Source organism: Vespula vulgaris, chromosome 13, assembly GCF_905475345.1.
Source record: "Vespula vulgaris chromosome 13, iyVesVulg1.1, whole genome shotgun sequence".
Lineage (NCBI taxonomy): Eukaryota > Metazoa > Arthropoda > Insecta > Hymenoptera > Vespidae > Vespula > Vespula vulgaris.
Genome location: NC_066598.1, coordinates 2,020,228 through 2,040,807, shown reverse-complemented (window position 1 = coordinate 2,040,807; position 20,580 = coordinate 2,020,228). Strand labels below are relative to the sequence as shown.

General features: G+C 31.0%; 1 protein-coding gene across 3 annotated transcripts in view; it reads left to right on the top strand.

Moving 5' to 3' along the window:
- LOC127068345 (histone demethylase UTY) overlaps nt 1-20,580 on the top strand; it is a 52,048-nt gene extending 31,468 nt beyond the window's left edge. For 2 of the 3 annotated variants that reach the window (XM_051004385.1, XM_051004387.1), the window contains 11 exons: nt 5,788-5,966; nt 8,234-8,362; nt 11,292-11,475; nt 11,547-11,783; nt 12,286-12,441; nt 12,563-12,749; nt 12,831-13,148; nt 13,276-14,721; nt 14,822-15,077; nt 15,182-15,519; nt 15,605-20,580. In XM_051004385.1, coding sequence (XP_050860342.1) covers nt 5,788-5,966; nt 8,234-8,362; nt 11,292-11,475; nt 11,547-11,783; nt 12,286-12,441; nt 12,563-12,749; nt 12,831-13,148; nt 13,276-14,721; nt 14,822-15,077; nt 15,182-15,519; nt 15,605-15,820 — 3,646 coding nt within the window. In that variant the 3' untranslated portion in view covers nt 15,821-20,580. The remainder of the gene's footprint in view (nt 1-5,787; nt 5,967-8,233; nt 8,363-11,291; nt 11,476-11,546; nt 11,784-12,285; nt 12,442-12,562; nt 12,750-12,830; nt 13,149-13,275; nt 14,722-14,821; nt 15,078-15,181; nt 15,520-15,604) is intronic. The other variant, XM_051004386.1, reaches the window with a different exon arrangement.

The window sequence follows — 20,580 nt, the reverse complement described above, 5'->3', positions numbered from 1 at the left end:
ATCGCAGTGACATTTCTAATGATTGCAACCTAGTCTAATGAAAAAAATTAAAGAAAAAGAGAGACAAAGATAGAGAGCGAGAGAGAGAGAGAGAGAGAGAGAGAGAGAGAGAGAGAGAGAGAGAGACAGACAGAGACAGAGAGAGGATGAAAAGTGAACGTTTTCTTTTTCTCGTCGTAGTATCTTGATCTTTGTCCGAGTCTCTAAGAGATCTCTAGCATTGCACGTGCAAGAGATCAGAGGTCACGCTGCAATGACTGGTCATTCCTCGACGAGTAGATGTAATCTTTCGCATTCGCACGTGTGTATGTATTACCTATTTTGCAATATAATCCAGTAAGACCGGTATTTTGAAAAAAGATCTAATGAAAAAATATATATATACACACACACACATCTATATATTAAATTGTTATATTCAAAAAGTTAATTTTTAACAAATAAAATTAAGTCTTCAATAAATACAGTATCATTTAAAACAAATTATATGCCGAGCTGAACAAAATTTCTTAGTAACTCAAATACACATACGTAGGAACGCATACACACATGTATAAATGTAGATTTCAATTATAATTTTTACGATAGTGAGCAAAAAAAAAAAGAAAAAGAAATAACTAAGAAAGTTTTCGTAATCCATTATCAGACTTTATTACGAATCGTAAACGTTTAGAAAAGATATAGTGAAAACTCTAGTCTCAAACAGCAACAGGAGTATAACAGTAATACCACAAGCCAGCAAGGTAACTGCAATAACAGCAGCAGCAGAGTTGCCTGATGAACGCGTGGGCGTTAAACGTGGGGCGACGAGAGTGCAATGTGGGTCACTAGGAAATTGTTAGTCGACTGTCGTTCTGACTGACTTCCTGTGTTGCTACGCGTCTAATGCATGCATACATACACATATATACATATATATTTGTACATGATACGTGCATGTGTGCGTGTGTAGGTGTGGGCATGTACATACACACATGTTGCTCGTATACAATCACAATATAGGCGCCATTGTCCGATTCTATCGCAAGATGTGTACAGCATGAGAGACATGCTAAGGAGCAAGGAATACAACAAGACCAACATAACCTCACTTTTCTCAACTATCCTATATAAATGTATGCATAGTTATGTAATGTACGTATGTTGCATGATATACAAAGCACGAATTCTAAATTGTTCATAATGGATATATACGAATTTAATCGTTAAAAAAAATCGAAAGATTCTAAGAACTTTAGGAATAGAATTTCGAGATGAAATAAGTAGCTAAATATAAAAGAGACAAGAATGGTGATGGAGGGGTGAGGAACAGGGAGGATGAGGGTTGGGGGAATAAGTGGGGGAGAGAGATAGGTCGACGATTATCTTGAGACTTGGCTAATAAATCATTCGAAGCGTGCACGACGGATATCTAATATCAGAGATTTGTGCTAGAGACAACGGAGTCATAGAATCTCGTGTTTACCTGTGTAGCCTTGTCAGCAAGCACCGTTGCAACCGGCTTTCTTGCACAATAATATATACTGGAGATTCTTGCCTGGCAAGAATATACAACATCGAGTCTTGCAACCCACGCATCTTTTCTAACGCCGTGTGTTAGTAACCGTACTAAAACAAACTAAATACATTTTACATATATCCTTATACGTACCATTGAATAAATAAATAAATAAATAAGTAATGGAATTTTAAATTATGTAGTAAGTTTAAAATGTGATGCAGGTGCGCGAGCCCAGAATTTGAAAACTACCCGTTGAACTTACTTACGCTTCATTTTATTTTATACTCTTGTTTTTGCAGTGGTAACATTGAAATGATTATTATGTTCGTATATATTCTTTTTTAAAGGTATATGAAATTTGGTTTTTATTTCATTTATAAACTTCGTTTATTCAAAAATATTTCTACGCTGTTTATAATATAAATTACTGAATTTGAATTATAGAAAATTATATGTATGTTTATACTATATGTATATATATATACACATACATACATACATACATACATACATAGATATGTTTAAATATTGTATAATACGAACGATAATTTTCTACCGTAGAAGGTAAATTCTTATGGATATAGAATGAGATTCGAGAAGAGAAAGTCAGTCGCGTGGCCGTGCACGCGCCGACGCCATACCATACTATACTATGCTATTGCCATACCATGGCTAACTCGAAGATAACAAAATTACATTTGAGAAAGATCGCTTAAAACTACGAGTTTTTTCTTCTCTGAGAGAATTTTTTATTCTAAAAAAAGAAAAGAAATAAAATAAAAAAAAACAAATAAACAAACAAACCAATGAATGAATGAATGAATGAATGAATGAATGAATGAATGAATGAATGAATGAATGAATGAATGAATGAATGAATGAATGAATGGATTATGCAATCAACTTTCCTTTATTTGTTTACGTCGACTTATCGAGCTACCAAAAATATCATTCAAATTATAACAATACAATTTTTTAATATATTTTTGTTATAAAAAATAACTTCTTTCTTTTTCTTCTTATAAATAAATAAATAAATAAATAAATAAATAAATAAATAAATAAAAACTTATCGTATCAAACCGCAAGAAGAAAATAAAGAAAAGTCAAATAAAAAGTTTCCCTATAAAAATGATTCCAAGAAGTGCATACATATTTATAAAGTAGTGAAGACAAGTGGAAAGCGTACATGATGATGAAAGATGGCGGAAATAATATATGTATTGTAAACGTTTAACCTTTGGTTAATATCGTACGATCACCCCTTCAACTTCTTAAATGGTTACGGGTAGATTCAGGAACGATAAAGTTCAGAAAAAGAAGAAACCGAAACGAACAGTTATTCCTTTCCGGTTTGGACAGTAGTAGTGACTTATTTTTTTTTCTTCTTTTCATGTGTTAGTGCATGTATTAAAAGGTACACACAGATATATCAAGCAAAAGGGTTGGAAGGACTAAGGAAAAGGTCTGTGAATGTGTTTGGTTGGCCCTATCGTTATCTCTCGGTCGTTCGTGCGAGACGTAAGGACAAAACGCTCGTTAATAGGTCATACGCTCGGTCTCGTAATTAATTTATGAGGTGCTAAAGCGGCCTCGTGGCTACGAGAGAGAAAGAGAGGAAGAGAGAGAGAGAGAGAGAGAGAGAGAGAGAGAGAGAGAGAGAGAGAGATGCATTAAAATGCACCCCCTTTTCGTTGGATCATGCAACGCTACTGAGAAAATACGACGCGTCGTATAAGCGAGAAGTAAAACACATGACTTATTCGTCATCACCCATTAATAGCGGCATATTTCAAATATATATTATCCCTAAGTTGGTTCTAATTAAAAATATTTGAAATATTTCAAGAATATTTGAGTTATTTCATACATGTGACCTTTTTCTTCTTTATATTAAATGTGACCTTTTTCTTTTTTATATTAAAAATATCTCCTTCATCATTGAAGTTGGTTCAAATCAATAATATTTGTATTTGTATTCTACATAATGATTTTTTTATTTTATTTTTTTTATTTATTTATTTATTTTTTTTGTTAATATTAAAAATATTTTCTTCTTTATTTGTTTTTTATGGGCAATATATAAATAAAATACTCTTTCTAATGAAAATGTTCGGATTAAAAAAACGTATACAAAAATAATTTTCGAAGATTATTCAAATTTTATCTAATTTGGTTTATGTTTACATATGTATATACACATGTATATAAACACGCAGATAGGATACATACGTAATGTGATATTAATAAAAAGCAAAATGGCGGCTATTGAACAGCTGTTAAAATGTCGCCTTGTTATTCTCACATTTACCACATTGTTTCATCAGCTTTGTGGCAGGTCACGTTTATCTTCTCTTTCAAAATGTACATGAGTCTGTATGTGTGTACATATGTATATACTATTATATTTCTGAAACAGATGACAATATATTTTCGACAATAAATGCGTACGATAAAGCCAACGATTATTTGCTCTCCTTGAAATATTTTAACAACGCGCCAGACCTCGTATTTTGCTCTGTTTTCGACGTGTGAAAAGTCTACTTACGATACATATATGCAGGTATACACGGATACACACATATATGTACATATGCGATTATTCTCTCTCTTTCGCACTCTTTCTATGTACAGGAATGCGCTGTTTTATCGTGTTTTACGATAAAACGAAAAAAGTGAAGAAAAAAAGGAACGCAAGAGACAAAAAATTAAAGTAGCTTATCTGTGTTCACGCATGCATAGATAAAAACTACAATCTTGGTATAATAATTTGTACTATTATATTTCTATAGGATATGCTAAAAAAGTTCTTGGATGATTTTTAAAAAGTCGTTTGCTCTCTGTCGGTAATTTTTAAGCTAATTTTTTTTCTTTTATTTTTTCTTTATTCTTTTTTTTTAGATGGTAAAATTACAAAAGTTTAACAAGAATTATTTTTAAAGGTATTAACATTTTAAAGATATGAACATGAATATGCATATGAATCTATATTACGATGCATATATGAGCGGATATATTATTACCATATATGTAATATATATATATATATACACACGTGTGTGTGCGAATATACACTTTCTCACGGTTCGTTTATTATTAGGATCTTTCGCAACGAGCCACTGACATTTGCTTGTTCTTCGTTCACTTTTGTGTTCTACTCCTACACACTCTACCAAAGTTCTCTCGAGTGTACCAGAGTAGAGTGACTCATTCCTTGAAGACAACGAACCCCGAAAAGGAAACGACGAGTGAACGGCCCAATGAATGGAATTCTTATGAATGAATGAATTTACTACCGTCGCTAATTCTTTTTTTTTCTTCCTCCTCTTACTCCTTTTTCTTTCATTGGTTGTTCAATAACCTCTTCCAAGTTTCCTCTTTTTCTCTTTCTCTCTCTTTGTCTCTCTTTATCTTTCTCTTTCTCTGTTTCATTTTTTAATTTATTCGATGAAATTATTTAATTTGGTAATATAGAGTAGGTTCAGAAAGTTTTTTAACAATTTGCAAAAAGAGCTGTAATGTCTTAAAAAGTCTGTCAAAAATGATTTGGTCAATTTTTAATGTCACCTATGAACTTTTGAATCGCCTTATTCATAAAATTATAAGTGTCGCTAACTTTCGATAAAACAAGTGTTAATTGTCGTAGCGATTAGAATCACTCTCGTTATAACGAGTCCTTCCTTTGAAGGTGAAACGAAACGCCAGCGCGTGTCACGCACGCGTATGCACATTTCGTATGCAAGTATCGCGATAATCAACGACAAATCGAGGCCTCGACGAACCTATGCTACAGGCTGCGGTTTTTATTTCGAGGTCATACCAACATAAAATTTTTCATTTATTCTCTATCTGAATTTAATATCTACTGTTATTTAGAGAATGTACTTTTAAATGATCTCCTGTTATATATAGATAGGACAAAATATTCCTAAGGCTGTTGTAATTAGAAAAAAAAAAAAAAAAAAATATTAGCCTGAAAATTCTCGAGAAAGAATTAATTGATTCTTAAAAATCACTTCAGAACTTTTGACCCGTTTTGTATAGTAATAGAGTCTTTATACAATTTATGATTTAGATTAAAGTATGTATGTATGTGTGTGGTTTATCTTAGCGTGTGAGACTTAAAATTTTTCTACTTTAATTTATTTTTTTCTTTTCATATAGAAATGATAATTAAATATTAAATAAATTAACGAGATAATACACATGAATTAATTTCATTGTTGATTAATATATGTCTAATTTGATTTTAAGTAATCTATTTCTTTTTTTCCTTGTGTTTCAAGGGCCGTGAAAGCCTTCCAACAGGTGCTATGGGTAGAACCAAGTTTTCCACGAGCCTGCGAGGTTCACCTAAGGCTTGGCTTGATGTTGAAGGTCCACGCTGACTTCGATGCAGCTTTGAAGCACCTGACGTTAGCTTTGATCGATGCAACCACACCTGCTTCCTTCTCCAAACTCGAAAGTAAGATTCTAATTTTATAGATAGATCTTCTTTTGATTTATTCACACATAATAAATAATATTTATCATGATTTACTTTTTCCTGTTTCCGTTCATTTTATCAAAGAGAGAGAGAGGGGGGGGAAGAGAGAAGAGAGAAAAACATATATATATATATATATATATATATATATATATATATACATTATTCATTTTAATAATTAAAATAATATACATATTCATTTTAGCAATTAAAATAATACACGTATCTTTCGGTAAACTTTATTTTATTTTAAAATATTATCTCAATTATTGATATACTTTTTTAATTAATTGGTATAACAAAGGTTTTTATATAATATATGCAATGGACGATCGGAGAATTATTTTTTTTTATTTCCTATGATAAAATGCACTTCAAGATTTATCTTTCATACGATTAACTTTTACAAGAAGCGAGACAAAACCTTCGACTTTGTATGCTGAGCTTTAAACCATTCGCTATATGAATTTTTAATTTATTCATTTCTTTTAAATAAAAGAAATAATATGTGTGTATATCATGCGAACATATATATAATACAAAAATATATATAATTAAATTTTAAATGTGACCATTTTCAGAGAGAATAATTTCCATTTTTCTACGTGACAAAAAATTAGTAAAATATAAAAAGAAATGAAAACAAATAAATGGTTGATATAGATGGTATCTCTTGTTTCTTTTTTTTAAATCTACGTAATTGATATTATTTCAGAATAATCTCTCTCACTCCTCCTCTCTCTCTTTCTTTCTCTCTCTCTCTCTCTCTTTCTTCGATCATTTCGATCACTTTCTTCTCGTCAAACTTGACCTACTTTTCTAATGCGCGCGCGATAGTGACAGCATGTGGTAGTGGTGGTGGTGGTGGTGGTGGTCGTGATGGTCGTGGTGGTAGTGGTAGTAGTAGTAGTACTATATCACATCGCCTGTGCTTTCAGGGCAATGACTCTATTCCGTAGGAACGCGAGAGTTAGTCGGTTAAGTCAGAGAAGAGAGACGACCGAGTGCTTCGAGGAAACGCGTAACGCGCGCTGAGAGTGTCAAGGTCGTTGCCATTTAAATCGAATATCCCTTCGGTGTATATTGCGGTTAATAACCTCGTTTCTTAAGGTTGCTCATAGTTTTTTCTTTTTTTTTTTCATCCTTCAAACGATTTCTCTAACTTCACGTTTGCTCTATCGTTCTTAAAATAATCCTTTACTTCTTCTATTTTTATTTCTGATATATTTGATATGTCGTAATATCTAAATATGCGAAATGTTTGATTTAAAAAAAAATTTGTAAAAGAAATACATTAAATTATTTATATATAGTTATATTATATATGTAAATATATACGATGAGCGCAAAAAATTCTAAGATTATACCTGTATCTAGGTTGCGTCTAGTTTTACAATACAAAAAAAATTAGTCCGAAAAGTCTCCCAAAAGAACGTAATCGATTTTTAAAATCAATCTAAGAAGATTTCTTGTGGAGGTCATGCTATGTATATAAAAAAAAAATATATATATATTTTTTTTTACAATTATTCACACATTCTAACTTTTTACAAATTATTATTATTCTTTATGATAATTATTCAAATTGCACACAATCTATAAAAAAAAAGATTATTTTTATCATTTAAATGAATTTTTACTGAATATTGAATAAAATTGAAAGTAAACCTTTTTCCCTTTAACAATGGAGGTCAATCATTTAACTTTCAAAGTTGTCCTATTTAACTTTAATTATGAGTTTAACACTAGGAATAAATTGTTGAGTTATCGAATTTACAGATTTTCCATATTCTCTTTCTGTCTCTCTGTTTCTCTTTCTCTCTGAACTGTTACAAAGTTACGAACGGTGATTTCAATTTCCATTCTATTAATCTTTCAATTAGTAGTATGAAATCAATATTTCATTTTATATCACTTGAAAATTTGTGTTTTTAACTTAAATTACTCGTTTTTGATGATTGTAGCTGTTATGTCAGATATATCTATATTCTATTAAATTGCATGAGAGGAAAATCTCAGTGGTTTTCAACCACTCTCTATTTTTTATTTTCTTTTTTTTTCATCTTTTCTTTTTCTTTTCTTTTAATAATTTTTAACTTACATTTAATCATATGATTGATATTAATATTTTACGTGTCCAGTAATCTAACATATTTCACATATATACTTATATTTCGTATATATTTGTACGTTCTAAACAAAAAAGAAATAAAAAGATCTTAATTACATATTTTTTTTACTTGCAGTCAAATTTCATATCGCTCACCTGTACGAAGTTCAAGGAAAATATCGTCTAGCAAAAGAGCATTACGAAGCTTTACTTAAGGAAAAAGCTTTGCCGTCGCATTTAAAGGCTGACATTTGTCGTCAGTTAGGTAAGCCTAAAAAATATATATATATATTATATATATTATATATATATACACACACATACACATACATATATTACCTATTAACTGTTTATACAATAACACAATAAAAACATCATCATCGTCATCATCATTAGTATGAATCAATTGGTAACATTTCTCTTCCCATAAGCATTTCTTTTTTTTTTTTGGAGAAGAGAGGATACACTTATGGTGTTCCTCGTTTTTGGCCTAAGGTGTTTCAACTATAGTGTATACCAAGTAGCAGACACGTGTATTGATTTATTCTGAGTTAGGGGGGTGAAGAAAAGGGTACTGGAGGGTGGAACGAAGCGAGATAGAAATGAAGAGAGGAGAGAGAGAGGTTCGTGTGGACGAGGAACGACGTAAATGTGTGTGTGTGTGTGTGTGTGTGTGTGTGTGTGTGTGTGTGTGTGTGTGTGAATGAGGGAGAGATAGAGAGAGCAAGATTGTATGTGTATCTCATGCGTACATATATGAAGTAATAGATGAGGGTTGGTGAGATTGTGATTCTCACTCTGTCCTTATCTCTCCAATATATACCTTTATCCTCTATCCTTTTCTCTCATCTTTCTTCACCTTCAGGACAAGCTATTTTCTCTTCCTCTTTTTTCTTTTTTTTTTCACGGAGGACTTCTCTTTTTTCTCTGCTTGCCCTTTCGGCGTTTCGTATCTGGCAGATGGTACTCACTTACACTTCGAAGTTTTTTCTCCATTCTATTCTAAATATGTATAGAGAATAAATATGTATGCTAGGTTATGTTGAATAGTGATTAATATTAATCCATTTATCTTTGTTATTATTAATTATCTTTATATATATATGTGTGCATGTGTGTATAATTTGATATATGATATAATAATATGATTGCGTTGCCATAAAAATAATAAACTTGTCATAAAAAAATTATAAACTTTTTGAGCACTTGTAGCAAATGAAAAAAGAATTAATTATTTTTGTTCTATGCACTTATATGCACATTTAGGAATTAAATCCTTTCATTGATTACATTATGAGTATATACTTATATATATTGGTTATATATTTATATATATTCTTGTATTTCTTCTGTATCTAGATATTTCACTCGGAATGTTATTTATTGTAAATGCTGTTTTTCTAACCTGTATCGCACTGACTCATTACCCTGACCCACTTGGGTCTAAAAAAATTCTTCTGAAAATATAAACAAGATAAAAGGAGTGTGTTAGTAGTTGTTATTTTTTATACTTACAAATACAACGTTTATGTATTTGTATATAATAATTTTCTCTGCAATATAGTTATAATTGCAATTTAAATCATGCGGTTCAATCAAATTAATAGTTCACAATTTGACCGAGTAATCGTTCGAATTCAGCGCTGCATTCGCAACATCTTCAAACCCGCAAAATTTAAAATCTATTTTTATCGATTAACGTTGTTGGTGATCTTGAAAGAATTTTAACATAAACAATATTAAAGATTTAAAATTTACATTGATTATATACTCGTAACGTTCACAATGTTACCATAATCTTGAAATCAATTTATACTTCTGAACAATGTTAATAACTTCAAAGTTACTTTGGTTATATATAAACGTTCATAAATTTCGAATCATAATCTCCAAAAAAAAAATATATATATGTATATGCACATATATAGCAGTAAAACGTTCGTAAGTCTAATTGCTACTGCCTTGCTCGGAAATTCGAACGTTTATAACGGAGCAATTTGAGTGAGAGGAAGGAAGATGCCGTGGGCTCGGAACAGTAAGCCGGTTTGTCAGGGGATGCACTCGACACCCCCTCCGATGCACCGAACGATGCACTTTGAAGACAAGAGAGCACACAACCTACCTGCTGGTACCTCTTACTGGGCCGAAACGGTACAGGACTCCTCTCTTCACAACCTGTTTACGGCTTCTCGCGTGTTGGTACCGTGACCGGTTCGACGATCTTCCCTCTCTCTCTCTCTCTTCTCCTCTCTCTCCTTCCTTCTGTCTCTTTATCCTCATTTCTCTCTTTTCCTTTTATTCATTTATTTTATTAATATACATGCTATCGTGTATATTCAACGTTGTGTTGTTGTTCTTTTTTTATTTCCTTTTTTATTTCCTCTTTTTTTTTTATTGCTTTCTTCCGTTACTACACAGAAAGAGTTTTAAAAATAGCGCGCCATTTTTGTTCATTTTTATTTTAACAACCTTTTTCATCTTTTTTTTTCTCCCTTAACATACATATTTGTATTTCGAATTATTATAATCGCGTTATAATTGAGGATGTTACTTTCTTTTCACGAGAAATTTTCAGGAACATTATCTCCTCTTTTTTTTGCATAATTATTTCAATTTTCTTTCATTCATCATAAGCGATAACAATAAAAATGTTATAAAAAATAATTCGATAAGTTTTAACGTAGCCCATAAATAATTTGTTAAATATTTGCACTATCCATCATCAATTATAACGATCGAACGACAATAAATTTCAAGATTTATTATGTTATATAAACTGTAATGAAAAAGGAACCGGGTATAAAATTTTGCAAGGATAAAAATTCTTTTAGTTTTTATTTTTTTTTTACTACTCCCATTTCTACGCCTATGTTTTATAGAGGGGTTGTAATTCGAGATGCAAGGGAAAGAAGGAAAAAGAAAGTGAGGGTAAAAGTGGCTACCCCTAGGCTATACCTGCAAAAATCTATTCAGTTTGGTATTGGTCTAGTAGTATTAAAGGAAACAGGCTTCCTCTTTTTCTTTCAGTATTATTCTCTGATCCCTCAGACTAGTTCCCTTGAAGATTCACGTTCGTCCTAGAACATAAGGAACGAGAGAACGTAAATTTTCACAGTCATATTTGAACACGTTTTTCTTCTCATACATAAGATGAATTATTTAAATATTTTATTTTCTTACATTTTTTGTTACAGGATGGATGTACCATGTTGTTGATTGTTCCGTATTAGGAGTAACTAGACAACAGAAGCAAGCTATAGCTATTCACTGCTTACAAAAATCTATTGAAGCCGAGCCTAAAAGTGGACAGAGTCTGTATCTTCTTGGACGGTGTCTTGCTGCTTCTGGAAAAGTTCATGATGCTTTCATCGCTTATAGGTAATTAGTAATTAACATTTAAATAGTTTTGAATATAATATGTGCATTTAATACAGTTTACATTTGGTTAGTAATCTTCTATACCTTTGTAGAAATTCCGTGGAAAAATCAGAAGGAAACGCTGATACCTGGTGCAGTATAGGTGTTCTATACCAGCAACAGAATCAGCCTATGGATGCACTCCAAGCTTACATATGTGCTGTACAATTGGATAAATCGCATTCAGCTGCCTGGACGAATTTGGGCATTTTATACGAGAGCGTTAGTCAACCAAAAGACGCATTAGCTTGTTACGTCAACGCATCTAGGTAAAGTGAAGTACTTTAGAGTTAAAAAAAAAAAAACCGTATATTGCACGTAGATAAATAAAACTTGTTGAAAAAGCACATCAACTTTATTTTTGTGCGTGCGTGCGTGTGTGCGCGTGTGTATGTGTGTATAGGAAAGAAAAGAAAAGAAGATGATTACACATGCTGTGCATTTAGATAAAATGGAAAAAAGAAAAGTGTTTGTAAAACGATTCCTAAGGAGAATATTCTATGTCAAAATTTTTGGAGGTCTTAGATCATCTTTAATTAATCGTCGTCGACAATTCTACTTATCTTTGTAAATTGCTATCTTTTTTATATACCTTGTACTTTGTACTTTGTAGTAGGGGCAACTTCTGCCTCATTCACAGAGATGAGTGATACAAGAAAAAGAGAGCTGTTGTAAGTCAAAGGCCAGGTTTTCGTTTGACTGAATCAAAAGCTCACCTGGTCACATGGTAAATAATAGTCATTGCAAAGATTTGTTTTATATATTTTATAGGGGAAACAACAACACTCCTAATTGTACGGGCCCATTGGTAGGCCTGGGCGGTGCTAAGTCTGGTGGTAATACTCCGATGAACCCATCTTTACAACAGCGAATAAACTTTTTACAAAGTCATCTAAGTCAAGCACCAATGCCCTCTGTTGCTGCCAAGTAAGTTAATTTTAGGATGATGAAAATAATATGAAAAAGGTAATGTTTCTTTGTACCTCCAAGAGAAACATTAACATCCGAGATGATATAAAGAAAATATAAATCATTTTTTTTTTCACAGGAGGCGGCAATTGCCGTCAATAGAAGAAGCTTGGAATTTACCAATAAGCGCAGAAATGTCTAGTAGGCAACAGCAACAACAACAACCCCCTGGTGGGCCTGGATACAAATATGGTGCAGCACCATCTGGACCACCACCACCTTATCCTCAAACTCAAGGACAAGGTTTAAATGCAAAAAGATTTAAGGTAACGATCTATAATATTAATAACAAAATCAAAAATATTACATCAGAAGCGAGCATAATTTTGAAAAATTTTGATTATTAGCCTGGAGATGATTCGATATCACCTCCGTCTCCACAAAGGCCTCCACCATTTTATTTATCTCCACAACAATTACAAATGTTGCAATTTTTGCAACAAAATCAAAGTAGTTTAACGCCACAGCAGCAGGGTTTACTTGCACAACTTCAGCATCAGTATAGAGCGATGCAGCAACATCAACAACAGATTAGATTGCAGCAACAACAAGCTGCTCAGAGAGGCCTTAGGCCAGGACAACCAGGTTATCCTACTGCTTACTCTCATGGACAGCCATCGGGGCAACCTGGTGTTATAAAGAATTATGGTATCCCTCAGCAACCGGTGTGTAATTTTGTCATAATATCATATATATATATATATATATATATATATATATATACACACACACACAGATCTTCAACATGTATTGATAAAATCAAAATATATCTTAATTTCAATATCGTTTCAGTTGCAGCAAGGAGGAACTGTGGCTTTACAAACGGGATTTTCCGACTCAAACGTAGGCTACAATACCGTTGCAACGGGTAACACACAAACCCCTGGGATGCCTTATAAATCTGCTTCTGATCCTAATTACCCTCAAAGACAATTGACTCAGAGTGGTCAATTCAATCAGTATCAGTCGAACCAATATACTGCACAAGGCTATGCTCAGATCTCTTCTACGACAAGTAGTTATCCTGAAGGTTCAGCAGGAAACAAGGACTTAGGTGTCACGGATCAAGAATTGCAAGCTTTGCTGTCTCAGAAAGACATTGCGACGTCATTGGCAGAAGACTTGTTAAAACATTTTGGATCAGAGGACTTGGACGTTAAAGAAGAACCACCTGGTATTATGAACAATGGTACTTTGAGTTCCGGTCCATTTTCTCCATCCAATATGGAAGAGAACGCTGATAAGATAAAGGAAGTTAAACTGGAAAAGATGGATGAAGTTCAACCATCGTCTACCTCCAATATAGAAATGTTCGATAAAAACGAGTCTAAATCATCGATTCCAGTGGTCGAAACTATAAAATGCGAGGCGACGTCTAGTACAAATAAAACTGAATCTATAACACGAACAGAACCTGTTCTGAAATTAGAGAGTTTGTGCGAGTCGCAGCCAGAGCAAGAATTAAGTATAGAGATGGACTCGAAAACTATTATCGAGGCGTGTAAGGGCCAAGGATTAAAAGGAGTTCCAAATTGTTCGATTCTTAGTGACCGTTCACCTCCACCGGCACCTCCAGATCCTCCTAGTCAAAGATTGACCAAGGAACAACTCTTACCACCTACGCCTAGTGTCTATTTAGAGAATAAGAAGGATGCATTCAGTCCACAATTACAAGAATTTTGTCTGAAACATCCTATAGCTGTAATCCGTGGTTTAGCGGCCGCCCTTAAATTAGACTTAGGTCTTTTTTCAACTAAAACATTAGTAGAAGCCAATCCCGATCATGGTATCGAAGTTAGAACACAAGTCCAACAGACGAGCGATGAGAATTGGGATCCAGTAGTCGGTAGAAAAGTTTGGGGTTGTATTAGTCATAGAAGTCATACAACTATAGCTAAATATGCTCAATACCAAGCTTCGAGTTTTCAAGAAAGTTTGAAGGAAGAACGTGAAAAGTCTCAGGGCATACATACATCGAACTTATCGGATTCAGATTCGAAAGATAGTACAGGCGCAGTTAGGCGAAAGAAAAATGCATTTGGACTTGCTGGTCGTCCAGGTTCAAAAATGTTACGTTTTGGGACCAATGTCGACTTGTCCGACGAGAGAAAGTGGAAAACCCAGTTACAAGAACTTATGAAGTTACCTGCTTTCGCAAGAGTTGTATCGGCTGGCAACATGCTCAGTCATGTTGGTCATGTTATATTGGGAATGAATACCGTGCAATTATATATGAAGGTATGTGGAATATTATCAGAAAAATATCATCAGCTGACTAAAATTAATACACACACACACACACATATATTTATATTCTTTTTGCTATGGGATACCATAGGTGCCTGGAAGTAGGACACCTGGTCATCAAGAAAATAATAATTTCTGTTCAATCAATATTAATATCGGACCAGGTGACTGTGAATGGTTTGCAGTACCTGATGCTTATTGGGGTGTCATTTGTGCCCTATGCGAACGTAATAATATCAATTACCTTCATGGTAGTTGGTGGCCTTCGTTAGAAGATTTATATGAAGAAAACATTCCTGTCTATAGGTTTTTGCAAAGACCAGGAGATCTTGTTTGGGTCAACGCTGGTAAATTAAGTTCTATGAATTCTTTATAATGCTCGAACGCTTTTTTCAAATCTATCCAAAATAGAGAAAAACTCTTCTAACAATTTTTATAAATTATTTTGTAGGTTGTGTACATTGGGTGCAAGCAGTAGGTTGGTGTAATAATATTGCGTGGAATGTAGGACCTTTAACTGCTCGTCAATACCAGCTTGCTATAGAACGTTATGAATGGAACAAATTGCAATCCTTCAAATCCATAGTGCCAATGGTTCATCTATCTTGGAACTTAGCTAGGAATATCAAAGTGTCGGATCCAAGGCTATTCGAATTGATTAAAAATTGTCTTTTAAGGACGATGAGACAGTGTTGTTTAATATTAGAATTCGTAAAGAGCAAAGGTGTAGAAGTTCGATTTCATGGACGTGGAAAGAACGAAGCGTCGCATTATTGTGGACAATGCGAGGTAAGAAATTTTCATTAGATAGATTTATTCATTGGAAATCGTTTTAAAAAGGTGCATTCTCTATTTTTCTTTCTATCTTTTGCAGATCGAAGTTTTTAATATCCTATTTATACGCGAACAAGAGAAACGTCATGTCGTGCATTGTATGGATTGCGCACGGAAACAAGCACCATCGTTGGAAGGATTTGTTTGTTTAGAAGAATACAGAATGCGAGATTTGATGGATGTTTATGATGGATTTACTTTGCACACCTCATTAAACGCTCCTTCGTTATCAGGACAAACCAGCCAATCCTCCTGAGGTTACATGCAACACAGATATTTGGACTTCTTGGGCACTTTACAGTGACTTAGATAGTACAATTTCTGTGTATAAAATATATATATATATATATAAATATAAATATATATATATAAATAATTAATCTAATTAATAATAAATCTGTTAGTAATCACGACGTACCTGAGAGCTAAAAAAAAAGTAAAGATAACGACGACGATGATGATATATGTGTATATATATGTTATATATATACACATACATACACCATGAGAAAAAATGAAAGATAATCTTTGTCACAGATAACTCCAATAGTTATCTTTTTAATCTTTCTTTAGAGTACCATTTATATAATAGTAATAATAATAATAATAATATTAATAATTAATAATAATAATAATAATTAATAATTAATAATTAGTTCGATTGTTTGAAATTTTCAAGAATTTCGTACTTTCTAATTCTATTTCTCCGAGCTCTCGGGTATGGTTCTATTGTTGAATTCGAGAGAAGACTGTTTTCAATTGTAAATTAGTCGAATGAGAGGAAAACGATAAGTGTATGTAAAGAATGAAGAAGACAAAGAAGGAGAGAAAAGGATCGATAACGAAGGAGCGTGCGCTTGTATATTAGTTACCAAATTCGATTAAACATTATTAAGATTAATCCGAATTTAGAATTAATAATGTTTAGTAAAAATCTAACAAAGAAAAAAAAGAAGAGAAAGAAAAAGATCTTGCATTCTTTTGAACTGTTTATTATATATAGTTAAAAGATTAAGTGATAAGTGATTTTTTCTCTTCGATCTTGTAATTAATTTTTTTTTTTAAATCTCTCTCATTTTACTTCTCATAATTAAGTCAAACGAATGAGTTAAAAAATTTGATCAGAAAAAAAAAATAATACTAAATTTTGCGAGAACATTTCACTGCCATGGATTACGTTGGAGAACAATGTTCTCATTTATTATTATAGTTCAAATTCATGAACTATTATTAAGTATCGTTAACTACTTTTAAATTGATTAGAATATCTAATGAATGATAAATAAAAGTAATTTAAATAAAAGGAAGAAAAGGGAAAGAGAGAAAGAGGAAAGATAAACGACAACAACTGTTTGAGAAACGTGTGTCGAAAAGAGAGATTATTATATTATTATTATCATTAAATTGATTTTTATGAAATCATTCTTGTATAAAAGTGGCGGCATATGACAATGCTAAAGTTCTAATCTCTACTGCCTAGAATGTATAATAGCTAATATTATTTTCTACGTCCAAACATAACGATGAGATCAAAAAATTAATAGGAGGTACAAGGAGAATTGGTTGTACTATTCGAAAAAAAGAAGAAAAAAAAAGAACATCTTTTCTAAACATCAGAAAATGATTAGGATGGCCTTCAGAAAAATAAAATAGGACGATTAAAATGTTCCAAAGAGTGATCCATATAAAGTGTTACAAACCATTTTTGTTTTAATTTATAAAAACTATTCGACTTAAAAGAAGAAACTATTATTCAATAGAAATGTTCATTAAATTTCTATAATCTTGTAATTAATTAAAATAGAATGATGTAATTAAAATTGTTTAATATGTTATTTACTAAAAATATTTTCTAACGTTTTATTTGGATCGTTCTTCAATTGAAAACTATTAGTATGATTACGAATTAGAAAAATATTATACGAGAGTGGCATTGTATAAATAGAAAGACTATTCATTTGTACAGTTTATTCTAACGTCTAACGATAATCTAATTGCAAAGGAGGAGAGAATTAATATAGAAAATACGTACCTTCTTCACAGTCTCGTCAATTCACTGCGGCGTTTTCTTTTTTTAAATTGAACGCTTTGAACATACATACGTGCCAGAAATGAATAAATAAAAAAAGTAAAAGAAAAAAAAGAGATGAATAAGCAAAGAAATGAATGAGTAAAAAAATAAAATTTTATGTACTACGAGCAATTTACAATTTCGTCGAAATATAATGTATTTTTCGCAAAGAGATGAAGAAACAGAGAGAGAAAGAGAGAGAAAAAGAGAACTTTTTTGTGTCGATCATAAAAAAAAAAAATAATAATATAAACAATGTATTTTTTAAATAATAGAAATGCTAGTTCCACCGAGAGAAAGAGAGAGAGAGAAAGAAAGAAAGAAAAAAGGAGAAAAAAGAAAAGAAATAACATCTCTTTTTAAACATTTCACTTTTATATACGCCGACCATATTACATAAAAAAAATACTCGTTAAAAAAAATTAATAAACAATCACAAAGTGGTACAGTATGTTTTTCTACTGTTAACGACGACGCTACAGAGAATTGTTGTACATAAATAAAGATTTTTTTTTTTCTTTTTCTTTTCTTTTTTTCTGCAGAAATTACAATCTATAGTGTTATATGTGTATAATAATTCAACGAAATCGGCTATATGCTTATATTTTAATCGAATCCCGAAGAACTATGATCTCAAAGCATGATAATATATTGGCGGTTTATAGAAAATCATTGTAATAATAATAATAATAATAATAATAATAATAATAATAATAATAGTAATAATAATAATTATTATTATTATTGTCCTGCTAATATTTGGAATTGAGGATTTCGATAACGCTCCAATTAAATTATATATATGTTTAATATAAAAGCTAAAAATATAAAAAAATGTCGAATTATAAACAAAAGAAAAAAAGAAAAAAACGTGAAAAAGTACATATAAAGATGAGAATTTTGTTAATATGTACAGACTTGAAATTTTTATTGCTTTTAAACATGCTCTAATTCTAAATTTAAATTTATGTATATTAATATTGTTATTATTACTATTATGATTATTATTATTAATTTTAAGTTTGTCGAGCACTTAAGCTTGTAGATGTAATTTAATGATTCTATGATAATGATCTAAAAAGATTTTTTTATATATATATATGTGTATATATATATATATAAAATATACATATAGGTAGTTTCATATTTTTCTTCTTCTTTTTCTTATTACTATTATCACTATTATGATTATGTTATATTATAAATGATATGAATGATTAGAAATGATTAGAAAAGAAAACAAATGAAAACTGCATGTGAAGAATGTGTTGGATAATACTAAATGACAAAATAATTCATTCATTCGTTTCTATAACTAGCATTGTTTTAACTTGAAATTATTTATTAATATTATTATGATTATAATTTTTATTACTTGCGATAAATTTCATTTGATTCGCTATATTTTTTGAGTATTTTTTATATAAGAGAGAATTTCTCAATTGAAGATACACTTTCAAATGAATATTTTTCTCTGAATTGTATATTGTATATATATAGATCATACAAACTGAAAAATAAGCTCGTCAAACATTAAACAAAATCTGTATTTATATATTGAAGAGGCTAAACAATATCTTCGTTCTTACAAAATTACTCTATTATTTTTATCGAATGTTTCTTTCTTTTTTAGCTAGCAAAAGCTCGAATTACATTTAAATTTTGCATAAAACAGCTTCTCTTTATCTTCTGTAAAAATAGAAAAAATAATAACAAATACAAAATAACTTGATGACTCGAATAGAAAATAATATATAATGATTAAAATTTGATACTACTCGAATAAAGTTTCTTAAATAATTATAGAATACACATATTGTATATAAATTTTCCAATGAAATATTTAAAAGAAACGAGTCATACGTGTGTATATATATATATATATATATATATATATATAAAATTAATAGTTTAGAAACTATATACCTTTTGCATGACCATAGCGATGATCATTGTCATTTATCATCTCGCACTGTACAGATCATCTAAAAATCTTGTATTTTGATATCGACAAAGTATCCAAAAAGAATATCGTATTGGTTTTATAAAGCTTGCCATTTAACAACAACAACAATAACAAACGTATGATTAAAAAATATTTCCAATTGTCTAGAAGATGAAGAAAGAAAAAAAAATGAAGACAAACAAAGAAAAACTTTTTTACTAAATGATCTTACAAGATCTAGAGAGCTTTGAATTCCATTGTACGTATAAAAGGATTACATAGTTGTAAAAATAAAAAGGAAAAAAGAAAAAGAATGAAGGAATAAAAGTAAGGAGAATGAAAGAAAAAATAAAGACATACAAACAAACAAACAAAAAAGAAGAAAATATTTTCGCTAAACCATGTACAAAAGTTTAAGTTTTACACCAACTTAACTAACAATGTGAAAACCGACTTGCATATAAAAAATTTATTTTTTCTCAACGAGCAAAAAGATATAAAACGTAAAACGATATTTTCTAATTCATCTGTGTGTAATACAAACGAACAAACAAAAAAGAAAAATAAATAAAAAAAGAAAAGAAAAGAAGAAAAACAAAGCCGTATATAAAGCAGATATGTAAAAAATAATAATAAAAAAAAAAAAAGAAAAAAAAAGAAAAAAAACTTAAAATTGTATGAAAAAACTGCGTTTTGAAGTGTGTGAGAGAACAATTCACTGCCAAATTGTGATAACGAAAAAGATATTCCCACCTAAGAGCAGGAGCGTTTTCTTAACTTCTGATTAGCATTGAAAAATCACAATGATGTGTTTCCTCCTAATCTCTATATACATAGTTACCGTGAATTCTGTGCACCCAAACAGTAGTAGTCAAACTATAAACCTAAACTTAAGAATAGAAAGAGAGAGAGAGAGAGAGAAGGAGAATAATAATAATAATAAACATAAATAAATTAATTAATTAAAAAAAAAAAGATATAAGTACATACAATACACAGT